Source organism: Cervus elaphus, chromosome 26, assembly GCF_910594005.1.
Source record: "Cervus elaphus chromosome 26, mCerEla1.1, whole genome shotgun sequence".
Lineage (NCBI taxonomy): Eukaryota > Metazoa > Chordata > Mammalia > Artiodactyla > Cervidae > Cervus > Cervus elaphus.
Window position 1 is genome coordinate 28,525,013 of NC_057840.1, and position 13,780 is coordinate 28,538,792.

At 37.1% G+C, this 13,780-nt stretch overlaps 1 protein-coding gene across 7 annotated transcripts in view; it reads left to right on the plus strand.

Annotated features, from left to right (window-relative positions):
- Window positions 1-13,780, plus strand: part of UTRN (utrophin) — a 540,243-nt gene that overhangs the window by 434,928 nt on the left and 91,535 nt on the right. For all 7 annotated transcript variants that reach the window (XM_043888655.1, XM_043888654.1, XM_043888656.1 and 4 more), the window contains 3 exons: window positions 73-219; window positions 3,255-3,333; window positions 6,450-6,510. In XM_043888655.1, coding sequence (XP_043744590.1) covers window positions 73-219; window positions 3,255-3,333; window positions 6,450-6,510 — 287 coding nt within the window. The remainder of the gene's footprint in view (window positions 1-72; window positions 220-3,254; window positions 3,334-6,449; window positions 6,511-13,780) is intronic.

Consider the following 13,780-nt stretch of genomic DNA (forward strand, 5'->3'; position numbering starts at 1 on the left):
ATTTAGAAAATACGGAATACTAGCTTTTGTGTTACTCTTTTCTGATGACATTATTCTTATCTTTTCTCCTAGGCATTTAGAGAAGAAATTGCACCAATCAACTTAAAGGTTAAAACAATGAATGATTTATCCAGTCAACTGTCTCCTCTTGACTTACACCCGTCTCTAAAGATGTCTCGCCAGCTCGATGACCTTAATATGCGATGGAAACTTTTGCAGGTGTCAGCCGATTCCTCTTCGTAATGCAGGCTTACACCTTGGTCTTTAAGCCCTACCTCACTGTTCCTCCACTCACCATCCTTTTCTCTGTCTTTATGGGTTGTATTTAATAATGGATTTCTAGCATATGATGACATTAGTTATTTGTCTTTCTGTACCTTGAAACCAAAGGCCTCATTTACTTTTGAATATAGATTTTAATGTAATTTTATAGCATTCTCTTCATAGGATTTTTGTAGAAAATTGCAAAAGGTCAAATAAATCACAGTAATTGAAACCTATGGTAGGTCACAGAAACATTCTTTCCATGATGGCTCATAAAGGAGTCATTTTTCTTACTTGAATCGTGTTTTTTTTTTTTTCTTTTGAAAAGTTAAGAAAGTCTCCATCCTTTTTCCGTTGCTTGCTTTTCATGTATCTTGCTCATTTTTTGCAGCTAGCAGACTTTAGTATAATGGTATTTACCTTTAGCTCTTAGATCTTAGTTGCTCTAATGTAGTTGTTTTAATGTAGTTGAGCATTTCAGTTTTAAAAGAGTCAAACCAGGAAGAATATTGTTGAGTGTTACTAAGTATCTGTAAGTCACTACATGTTCCAGTCAGTAATTTTTGGCTCAGTCTTTGTAGACACATTGAGTATCTAGTTTCTAGGAGTCATAATAGTAATTTTTTCCTCTGAAAAGGAGCAGGATAGTTTAAGTGAAAAGTGAAAGTGAAGTCGCTCAGTCAGGTCTGACTCTTTGGGACCTCAAGGACTGTAGGTCCAGGCAAGAGTACTGGAGTGGGTTGCCATTCCCTTCTCCAGGGGATCTTCCCAACCCAGGGATCAAACCCAGGTCTCCCGCATTGCAGGCAGATGCTTTACCCTCTGAGCCACCAGGGAAGCCCCAGTTTAAGTGGAAGATTGAAAAAAAATAATGCTTACTAGTCTCTTTATATGTTTTGGATCTAAATTGAAGTGATATTTGACAAGATAAATATGCAATTTTGAGGTAGCACATAAAACCATTTTATTTTAGAGGTATAATATTTTATAGCATGGTAGGTCCTGAATAAGTCCTGTGGCCCGTGAAGTGTTTTTAGTTGCTCAGTCATGTCCGTCTCTTTGTGACCTCATGGACTGTAATCCACCAGGCTCCTCTGTCCATGGAATTCTCCAGGCAAGAATACTGGAGTGGGTAGCCATTCCCTTCTCCAGGGAATCTTCCCGACCCAGGGATTGAACCCGAGTCTCCTGCATTGCAGGCAGATTCTTTATCGTCTGGGCCACCAGGAAAGCCCCATGATAGGTCCTGAATTAATTCAGCTGTTGAAACACCTAGTGGTTTATATTTTCTTCATGAGATGGAAGAGGTTATAAATGAGTATATAGTATTAAAGTCTTTTCTGTCTTTGAAAAGAATATTAATCTGGGATGAGTAAAGCAGGATCTGTTAAACTCATACATGCTTTTCTACTGAGTAAGACAGAGAAGCATTTGACCTTTACTCTATTTCCTTTGATTCTGCTTCATTTCTCCAATTCGTTATCTTCATACTGGTATTGCTGTGTCCATCTTGATTCCCTTGTCACTCTGCTTCTTTTGTTACCATCTGCAAAGATTAGAAGTCAAGGAAAACGTTATGCATGAAAAAGTTATTCTTTCATCCTGATCTCTGAGCTTGGTAACCACTATAGCTCAGATGTTGCTGCTGCTGCTAAGTCACTTCAGTCGTGTCCGACTCTGTACAACCCCACAGGACAGCAGCCCATCAGGCCCTTCCATCCCTGGGATTCTCCAGGCAATAATACTGGAGCGGGTTGCCATTTCCTTCTCCAATGCATGCATGAATGCTAAGTTGCTTCGGTCGTGTCTGACTCTGTGTGACCCCGTGGACAGCAGCCCACCAGGCTCCTCTGTCCACAGTATTCTCTAGGCAGAATACTGGAGTGGGCTGCTCAGCTGTTAGCTGCTGATGAAATATGAGGAGATCGATTTATGCTGGCCGAGCGTGGTGTTAAATTTCAAGAATAGCACCTTGTGTTCTCCGGAACGTAAATGTGTGGCATTTGAATGCTTTTGGTCACAACAAACCAAGTACCTGCTAATGTAATTTTGATAGCTAACCAGGAAAAAAATGGAGGTATCCAGTGAGCCAGAGACACACGTTCCATTTAAAGGCAGCTGAAAATAAGATTGGCAATCTAAGTGAAACACCTGACTAGCACTACTAGACAAAGACCAGGAAAAGGAAATGGAAATGTCAGGAGGCTGTGTGCCATTGTTAATGATTTGCAGTTAATTTCTCAGGGTACCAAATCCGCATTTTCAAAATGTAGAGAGCTAAGACTGTGTGTAAACAGATATATAGAGTGTATTATTCACCTGGTGTCTACTTGAATACTCCCAAGTCAAGATGATAAACATGAACTTGGAGGAATATAAGTCTTTCCATATTTATATGTCCTTTCACTCTCCCTCTATATCTGTCATATGTCTTATCATCATTATCATCTATTTTTTTCCCTTGGAATATTTTAAACTTCTTTTTACAGCCCTTTTACCACCTTCTTTACAAAAGAGAGATGAGTAGCCACTGACCCCATGGCCGCATCTTTACTTTAGATGCTTTAGAGTGTTACTGCTTTTGACTAAAGTGTTGAATAATGTCAAGACATAGATTCTGACATCAGATGGATTGAGTGTGAATACTAACATTGCCACATACTAATAACTTTATCTCCTTGAACACATCTTTAGGTCTCCATATCTTTATCTGTAAAACAATGATTATAAGGAGTAATACTTATTCAGTGTGAGTTTTGTGAGAATTAAAAGAATTCACATAAAGTACTTAGAAGAGTACCTGGCACTATTTACTGTTACTTGATGTCAGGAGTCTATTTTCATATCCATACTTTGATTCCAAATTTAGAAGAGTCTGTACCAGTAATCATATCTTGGGTTATAGTACCATTTGTTATAGTACTTAAATCAAGGTTATTATTAAGGTCATTGTTCTGAAATCAAATTATTTCTTGTATGTATATATGCAGGTTTCTGTAGATGATCGCCTTAAACAGCTTCAGGAAGCCCATAGAGATTTTGGACCATCCTCTCAGCATTTTCTCTCTAGTAAGTACCAATAAGCTGATTTCCAGTTAATTCATTAATTGAATGAATCAGCATATTATTTCACTTTCACTCAAGGAACTATATCCTTTGCTATAACTATGTGTGCTTTATTAGATGAATATAAATAAAGAAGATCTCAACATCAGTGACCAATCAATACCCAGTGCTTATTGGTTACTATTTCCATCATCTGGTCATGGTAAGTCTTTGAAGTGAAGCAAAAATTAATTCATCTTTAGCTAGAGTTTTTCACTGAACCATCTGTTGTAATAACTAATATAGTATCCTATTGCTATGCCATATGCAAAGATTTTGAACTTTTTCACAGTAAAGAAATCATTTTTATATTTAAAAATTTTAAATTAATTTTCCTACTTAAAAAATGCATGTTTATTTTCAATGCACCTGGAGACTTAAAAAGCAAAAAAAAAAAAAAAATTCCCCATAAATCTTTGAGAAGATTCTGGTCTATTAGGCTCACTGCAATCATACTTAGCTTTTCTTCTAATTAAATATTGCAGATTTAGCCAAAGCACATATGTAGAGTTTTATGCAATAGTCTTCAACTGAAGTTTTTCATCTTATGAACTGACTGTTCATGAGATCTTTAATAAGTAATTTGAGCTCTTTATCACTCACTGCTAAGGAAATTAAAGAATATAAGATTCAGAGTCACCCAGATTGAGATTAAAATATTAATTTTCCCTTTTACCAGGACTGTGAAGTCCTGAAGGTTCATTTTTTTATCTTAAAGTTACTAAAATAATACTTATTTTCTCTGATTGCCTTGAGATTTAAATAAGAAAACATACCAAGTTACACAAAACACCTAGCACAGTTCTTGGCACCAGGGTTTTCTCTAAATGTTACTCCTTTCCTTTCCTTGTCTCTGGAAAACATGTGTAAGCAAACACTTAGTTTAATTTAATAAGTGAAGGTTGAAACTTAATGTGAAGCTAATTTTTCCAATTATGGTACCTGTGTATCTACAGTCATAGAGAAAACTGAAATAATATCGTGTCTTCCAACTAAATTTATTGCATTTATGTTTTCTTTTAATATTTGCCATGCTTGATAATTTGCTTTGCCTCAATTCAAGGTCAGGCTTTTCTTACTCTCACAATTTCAAGAATCCTAATCAGTCGTTCCTGATCCTTCTATCCTACGCGGCTCTAGTGCTGAAGCCAGCTCTCCTGAGTGTGTGTCTGTGTCTCTGTTTCATCTCTCCCTGTCTCTCCCTGGTCCCTCTCACCCCATCACTCCCATATCTGTTTCACACACCTGAGCTCTTAGGTAGCTTATCTTTGAAATGTTGAGTCCTTCCTGGAATATGCTGTCTACCTGGATGCCATAGTGCATTTCCAAAGTTTGGATGCTCTCCATGTTCATGAGTAAATAGGTTTGCTTCATTATTCATTAGCTATGAATTACCCCAGATTGCTTGCACTTAATTTTATGGAACATAGAGCTATATGCTGAGACCAAAGTAAAGAGAAATTTAACAAATCTTTGAGACTGTATAGTTCTACAGTGTATGTATTTATTAGTATTGACGAAACTGAACACTTTCACCTAGTAACCATTCTTTCATAATAAAAATCAAGCTCGTGCTCTTTAGCAAGTGAAACATTGTAAAAATTGTGAAACTCCAGCACATTGCCCTTCATTGCCTGGCATGGACAGTCCAGGAGGTCAAAGTTATTCAAATCAAAACAATCATTAAAATGAATGGAGAATTGTACAAAAAAAAATCCCAATTAATAAATTTAGTAATTGTTATCCACTGCTGCTTGAAATCTTTGGCTTTATTAAATTTCTTGAACTTTAGCCATGGTTATGAAAGGAGCCTGTTTAGTTAGGCACAAAATAAAGACTGACCTATTAGCTTGGTGCCAGTGCTGAAAAGAGGTTGGCTCTAATGAGAAATTTAATATACCTAGTTCCACATTGTCATCCTCCTTTTAGTCTTTCATGGACATAGTTCAAGAAGGAAATGCTCACACTTTAGAAAGAGAGGAAGGGTTGTCGAATAGAAATATTGCTGACTGGTGGTCCGAAATCCTGAAATCATGTTTGGATTCAGCCATTTATTTTGGGGCGAGTTATTTCACGTCTAATATTTAGTTCCTCATTGTTGGCTTCCTTGTTAACAGACATATTGAAAATGCTTTGCAAAGTTTAAAAGGCTAAATATTAGTAAGTAGGATTATGACACCCTATTCAGGAGAAAAAAAAAAAAACACATTAGCGACAACTGGTTATATGAGAATCTAGTGATATTTGCAACACTTTAGATGGATTTGCTTGTTTTTTAGTTTATGTACCAAAATTCCTTAAAGGTTCTAGATGCATAGGTACAATTCTACTTAAATAAGTCTTAAAATAATTAGTTTAATGTAGAATAAAATTTTTGTAAATAGTAAATGGAATTGTAAAAAATTTGTACCTCAGTAAAACAAAACATAAAATCTCAATCATAGTGTATAAAAGTAGAGAACTGTATTTCCTGTGCATTTCAGATGAAAATAAGTATTCAGAATTATTCTATCTAGATAATTGCCTTAGTTCTTTAAAACCTTTGGGCTATGTTTAATTTTCCTCTTTTAAAATCCATATAATTGACTTTGTTTAAATGACATTTGTACTAGTTATTCTGTGCCTATGAAGCAAAGTGAAGAGTATTATTAGTGACCTGGAAAATTCAATCTTAAGAAATCTATTTACAATCTTGGTATACCTAGATTGTAGATTATACCTAGATTTTGCCTAGGTAAAATTAACTTTGGTTTAAGCTTAATCAAAATTTATACAGCGTATGTATTTTCTAATAAGTTTTAAATGTTGATTGTTAGAAACAATAAAATGTGATTTTTAAAAATATTTATATCAACAGGTTCGATTAGAGTTGGCATTAGAAATTGAGACTGTACTGTTTCATATTTCCAAGCTTTAAATGAATCTCTAAAGCCACTCTTTGTTTGGCCTAGCATATTTCATAATTATAGGAATCCAGCAGTTCTCATTGAATTTGCTATAAACATGTTCAGTTGTTTTGCATTAAGGCGTAAGACATAAGAGTTAGAAGTGTTTCCAATAACCTCGGTTTGTTTCTCCAGCTTCAGTCCAGCTGCCGTGGCAAAGATCCATTTCACATAATAAAGTGCCCTATTACATCAAGTAAGTTGATTTTAATTCTCCTTTATGATACCAAGACAATAAAATTGTGTTAATAACTTAAGAGGCTTTTCCCACGTAACTTTAAAAACCGGATTTCAAACCTATTATAGGAAGGAATTTATATGTTTATATGGATATAAAGAATATATATTTAATATTTGAAAAAATTAGTTTAAAAATAAGACTGATATTTGTAATTCATTATATTAGGCAATAGGTAATATAGGTGATATTTTTGTAAAGCAGATATTAATATATTCAGGGAGAAGGACAAAATTCCTAAGTATTCTTGACATAATGAATACAGTTTCTCCAACTGTATTGCTTCTAAGCCATTTTTGTCTTCCAGAAAATTCATCTAAAAAGTACTTTGTACTCTTCTCATTTTAGTCCACCAAAAAGAAACAGGGTTTTATCATTAAAAAGTTCAATATTTTCAAGTTTTTTCTCAACTTGTAGAAATTATCTGCAATTAGTTTAAGTTTATTATCTCACACTTTTCTTGTCAACTTGACAATTTCTCCTTTTTTACATAGTTTTTTCCATATTATGTAATATTATATAAATTTTGTATGAGTTACACAAGGTCTGCATAGGATATGATCCTTGCCTGTCTGTGTGTTGTCATTGGGCAGAATGGTAAAATACATCTTCTGAAATCCCTTGAAGTGTAAGTTATTGATTTACAGTGTGATAAAGGTGATTATAGTCATAGTTGAATGTATTTTATATATAAGGTGAATGGTGGCTTCGTTTTGAGAGAAAAAGTTCACTATTGTCCAGAGTTAACTGTGTCTCAGATTAGTCCTATGACCATAGGTAAGTCAGGTGAAGATCTCTCGGCCAAGTTTCTTTTATATCTTTCCTAAAGTGTCATGTGGTATCTCCAAAACTTGTGCCAAGGCTAATAGTCTATTTTTCCAGTATCCCTCTTCCTAAAAACTGTGTGTGTGAAATCAAAATGCTTACAAAATGCCATTTAACTATGAAGGTTTTATTGTGGTCTGAAATATATCCTCATATTTAAAAAAACAAATAATTTTGCCATAGTCATAGCAAATATAATAAGCAATATATGTTACATTGTCTTGAGACAACTTAATACTTTTATCAGTGTATAATCTACCATGTACTGAGTTGTGATAAATTTAGTATAAGGTAGCAAAGTGGTGGATTGGTATCAAATGTATGCAGGCATGAAGGGAAAGAAGTCACAGGGTCAACAAACTGACATCTTTATTAAGAGAAGATGCTCTGGAAATAAGTTCATCTGTACCATTTTTCTAGAGTCCATATGTATGCGGTAATATACAGTATCTGTTTTTCTCTTTTTGACTTACTTCATTCTGTGTGACAAATTCTAAGTGTATCCATGTCTCTACATATGACCCACTTTTGTTCCTTTTATGGCTGAGTAGTATTCCACTGTATATATGTGCCATATTTTCTTTTTTTAAAATTTATTTAATTGGAGGCTAATTACTTTACAATATTGTGATGGTTTTTGCCATACATTCACATGAATCAGCCATGGGTGTACATTTGTTCCCCATTCTGAATCCCCCTCCCACCTCCCTCCCCATCCCATCCCTCAGGGTCATCCCAGTCTACCAGCCCTGAGCACCCTGTCTCATGCATTGAACCTATACTGGCAGTCTTTTTCACATATGATAATATACATGTTTCAATGCTATTCTCTCAAATCATCCCACCCTCGCCTTCTCCCACAGAGTCCAAAAGTCTGTTCCATACATCTGTGTCTCTTTCTCTGTCTCACATATAGGGGTCATCATTACCATCTTTCTAAATTCCATGTATATGCGTTAATATATTGTATTGGTGTTTTTCTTTCTGACTTAATTCTCTCTGTATAATAGGCTCCAGTTTCATCCACCTCATTAGAACTGATTCAAATGTGTTCTTTTTAATAGCTTAGTAATATTCCATTGTGTATATGTACCACAGCTTTCTTATACATTCATCTGCCGATGGACATCTAGGTTGCTTCCATGTCCTGGCTATTGTAAACAGTGCTGTGATGAACATTGGGATACATGTGTCTCTTTCAATTCTGGTTTCCTCAGTGTGTATGCCCACCAGTGGGACTGCTGGGTCATATGGCAGTTCTATTTCCAGTTTTTAAAGGAATCTCCACACTGTTCTCCATAGTGGCTGTACTAGTTTGCATTCCCACCAACAGTGTAAGAGAGTTCCCTTTTCTCTGCACCCTCTCCAACATTTATTGTTTGTAGACTTGTTGATAGCAGCCATTCTGGCCGGTGTGAGATACCTTACTGTGGTTTTGATTTGCATTTCTCTGATGATGAGTGATGTTGAGCATCTTTTCATGTGTTTGTTAGCCATCTGTATGTCTTCTTTGGAGAAATGTCTGTTTAGTTCTTTGGTCCATTTTTTTTATTGGGTTGCTTATTTTTCTGGAATTGAGCTATAGGAGTTGCTGGTATATTTTTGAGATTAATTCTTTGTCAGTTGCTTCATTTGCTATTATTTTCTCCCATTCTGAAGGCTGTCTTTTCACCTTGCTTATAGTTTCTTTCATTGTGCAAATGCTTTTAAGTTTAATTAGGTCCCATATGTTTATTTTTGCTTTTATTTCCATTACGCTGGGAGGTGGGTCATAGAGGATCCTGCTGTGATTTATGTCAGAGAATGTTTTGCCTATGTTTCCCTCTAGGAGTTTTATAGTTTCTGGCCTTCCATTTAGATCTTTAATCCATTTTGAGTTTATTTTTGTGTATGGTGTTAGAAAGTGTTCTATTTTCATTCTTTTACAAGTGGTTGACCAGTTTTCCCAGCACCACTTGTTAAAGAGATTGTCTTTTCTCCATTGTATATTCTTGCCTCCTTTGTCAAAGATAAGGTGTCCATAGGTGCATGGATTTATCTCTGGGCTTTCTATTTTGTTCCATTGATCTATGTTTCTGTCTTTGGGCCAGTACGACACTGTCTTGATGACTGTAGCTTTGTAGTATAGCCTGAAGTCAGGCAGGTTGATTCCTCCAGTTCCATTCTTCTTTCTCAAGATTGCTTTGGCTATTCGAGGTTTTTTGTATTTCCATAGAAATTGTGAAATTATTTGTTCTATTCTCTGAAAAATACCTTTGGTAGCTTGATAGGGATTGCATTGAATCTATAGATTGCTTTGGGTAGTATACTCATTTTCACTACATTGATTCTTCCAATCCATGAATATGGTATATTTCTCCATCTATTTGTGTCTTCTTTGATTTCTTTCATCAGTGTTTTATAGTTTTCTATATATAGGTCTTTTATTTCTTTAGGTAGATTTATTCCTAAGTACTTTATTCTTTTCGTTGCAGTGGTGAAGGAAATTGTTTCCTTAATTTCTCCTTCTGTTTTCTTATTATTAGTGTATAGGAATGCAAGGGATTTCTGTGTGGTAATTTTATATCCTGCAACTTTACTATATTCATTGATTAGCTCTAGTAATTTTCTGGTGGAGTCTTTAGGGTTTTCTGTGTAGAGGATCATGTCATCTGCAAACAGTGAGAGTTTTACTTCTTCTTTTCCAATCTGGATTCCTTTTATTTCTTTTTCTGCTCTGATTGCTGTGGCTAAAACTTCCAAAACTATGTTGAATAGTAGTGGTGAGAGTGGGCACCCTTGTCTTGTTCCTGACTTTAGGGGAAATGCTTTCAATTTTTCACCATTGAGGGTAATGCTTGCTGTGGGTTTGTCATATATAGCTTTTTTTATGTTGAGGTATGTTCCTTCTATTCCTGCTTTCTGGAGAGTTTTAATCATAAATGAGTGTTGAATTTTGTCAAAGGCTTTTTCTGCGTCTATTGAGATAATCATATGGTTTTTATCTTTCAATTTTTTAGTGTGGTGTATCACATTGATTGATTTGTGAATATTGCAGAATCCTTGCTTCCTTGGGATAAAGCCCACTTGGTCATGATGTATGATCTTTTTAATATGTTGTTGGATTCTGTTTGCTAGAATTTTGTTAAGGATTTTTGCATCTATGTTCATCAGTGATATTGGCCTGTAGTTTTCTTTTTTGTGGCATCCTTGTCTGGTTTTGTATTAGGGTGATGGAGGCCTCATAGAATGAGTTTGGAAGTTTTCCTTCCTCTGCAACTTTATGGAAGAGTTTGAGTAGGATATGTATTAGCTCTTCTCTAAATTTTTGGTAGAATTCAGCTGTGAAGACATCTGGTCCTGGGCTTTTGTTTGTTGGAAGATTTCTGATTATAGTTTCGATTACTGTACTTGTGATGGGTCTGTTAAGATTTTCTATTTCTTCCTGGTTCAGTTTTTGAAAGTTATACTTTTCTAAGAATTTGTCCATTTCTTCCAAGTTGTCCATTTTATTGGCATATAGTTGCTGATGGTAGTCTCTTATGATCCTTTGTATTTCTGTGTTGTCTGTTGTGATTTCTCCATTTTCACTTCTAATTTTGTTGATTTGATTCTTCTCCCCTTTTTTCTTGATGAGTCTGGTGAATGATTTGTCTATTTTATTTATCTTCTCGAAGAACCAGCTTTTAGCTTTGTTGATTTTGGCTATGGTCTCCTTTGTTTCTTTTTCATTTATTTCTGCTCTAATTTTTATGATTTCTTTCCTTCTACCAACCCTTGGGTTCTTCATTTCTTCTTTTTCTAGTTGCTTTAGGTGTAGAGTTAGGTTATTTCTTTGATTTTTCTCCTATTTCTTGAAGTAGGCTTGTATTGCTATGAACCTTCCCCTTAGCACTGCTTTTACTCTATCCCACAGGCTTTTGATTGTTGTGTTTTCATTTTCATTCGTTTCTATGCATATCTTGATTTCTTTTTTGATTTCTTCTGTGATTTGTTGGTTATTCAGAAGTGTGTTGTTTAGCCTCCATATGTTTGTATTTTTAATAGTTTTTCTTCCTGTTCAGTTCAGTCACTCAGTCATGTCCGACTCTTTGCAGCCCCATGAACCGCAGCACGCCAGGTCTCCCTGTCCATCACCAACTCCCGAAATTTACCCAAACTCATGTCCATTGAGTGGGTGATGCCATCCAGCCATCTCATCCTCTGTTGTCCCTTCTCCTCCTGCCCTTGATCTAGGTTCACATAGTTACATGGAGAGGAGAAGAGGGAGGAGGGAGATAGAGGTGACCAGGAGGAAAAGAGGGAGAATCAAAAGGGGAGAGAGCAGTCTAGTCAGTAATCAATTACCTGTTTGCTCTCCACAGTCTGGAACACTCAGAGATGTTTACGGAGTTCCATAGAGAAGAGAAGAGGGAGGGAGGAGGTAGAGGTGACCAGGAGGATAGGAGGGGCAGTCAAAAGGAGAGAAACCAATCTAGCCAGTGATCAGTTCCCTAAGTGGTCTCCACAGCCTGGAACACCCAAAGAGATTCACAGAGTTAAGTAGAGAAGAGAAGCGGGAGGGAGGAGATAGAGGTGATCTGGCGGAGAAAAAGGAGAGTCAAAAGGGGAGAGAGTAATCAAGTCAGTAATCACACTCCTAAGTAAAAATGGGTACTAAAGATTGGATTCTTAAAGGTACAAAATTGATTAAAAATACCAAAAAGCCAAGATTAAAAATCTAGAGTAGAGTTTAGACTCTCAAAAATATAATATTCAAAAAACAAAACAAAATTGCAAAAGTTATTAAAAAAATATGAAATTTGCTTTAAAAATAGGGCCTTTTTTTTGCAAGGTAATAGTAGGTTAAAAATGAAAATTAAAGGAGTAATAAAGAACTTAAAATTTTTAAAAAAAAATTAAAAATTATAATAGTAAATTATATCTAGGAATTTCTCTGGAGCTGTTGAGGGCAGTGTGGGGTCAGTTCCGTTTCAGATAGTTCCTTGTTCCAGCTTATACTTCTTCTCAAGGTCTATAGGTCCCTTCCAATGGAATCAATGCTAACTACAGGGGTTTTAATCTGTTGCACCTGTCACTTACAAAGCGGTTCTCTCTTCTTTGTTTATTTTGGCTTCCTCTGTTTGCAAGTCTCTTCAGTATCTAACTTCCACCCTGACACAAGGGGGCGAAGGTGGTCATTTATTTAGGCTCACTTGTTCAATTGTGCTGTGGGGTGGAGAAGCACTGCAAACAAATATCACTGGCATGTGTGGGGAGTGCTTGAGGTGTCTGGGCCACACTGGGTTTGCCCCTGCTCATGGTTTGTGTGCTTTCCCAGTCTACACTGCTCAGGCTCCAGGTTGCTCTGCAGAAACTGTCTAAATCAGGCCCTGCATTGCGTGCACTTCCCAGGTCTAAGCTGCTCAGGTTCAGGTTCTCGGGTACTCCACAAAGGCACAGACTCGGTTAGGCCTGCGTTTTGTGCCCTCCCCAGGTCCGAGCAGCTCAGGTGACCAGGTGCTTGGTGAGCGCACACTCCCCAGGTGGAGTGGAGCATCTTATCACCTCCCTGGTCCCAGCCTCTCGGTTTCCCGGGGGCGCAGTGGGAGCGCCATCTCAGGTGTGTCCTGCTTCTCCTCTGGGTAGCTGATCTCTGGCTGTGATCCTCCTGGCAGATGTCAACCATCCAGGATCCCAGGAAGACTCAGTTAGCAACTGGGAGCCTGCTCGCAGTTTGGTAGAGGATGCCGTCTCTAGGGCCGAGTTGCCCCTTGCCTTCGGGCTCTGGCTGCCTCCCTGCCTCCAGTAGGGGATGGGCTGGTTTGCTGCTGGCTAGCTCTCCTCTGGTATTCACTCAGTCCTTTGTTCTGTGAGCAGACCAACAATGCCTTAGGTTAGAGCTTTTTGCAGGAAAGTTCTCTCTCTCTCTCTTTCCTTTTTTTTTTTTTTTTGTCTCTATCTCTCTGGCTCTCCCACAGTTTGGGTTGCTATCTCACATTAGCTCCCTCAGATTGTCCTTAGGGCATTCAGGCCCGGTCCTTACCCTGAGCAATGCGGCCTGCACCTCCCTGTTCAACGCCCCTGGGCTACTTTTCCGCTGGGAGTTGCAGTTAGGCGGATAATCTGTGGGTTTTATTTGTTTACTTTTTCCTCCCAGTTATGCTGCCCTCTGTGATTCCAAAACTTTCCACAAACCCGCCAGTGAGAGGGTTTCCTGGTGTTTGGAAACTTAACCTCTTTTATGACTCCTTCCCTGGGATGGTCTCCGTCCCTAACTCTTTTGTCTCTCTTTTTATCTTTTATATTTTATCCTACCTCCTTTTGAAGACAATGGGCTGCCTTTCTGGGTGCCTGGTGTCCCCCGCCAGGGTTCAGAAGTTGTTTTGTGGTATTTGCTCAGCGTTTAAATGATCTTTTGATGAATTTGTTGGGGAGAAAGTGG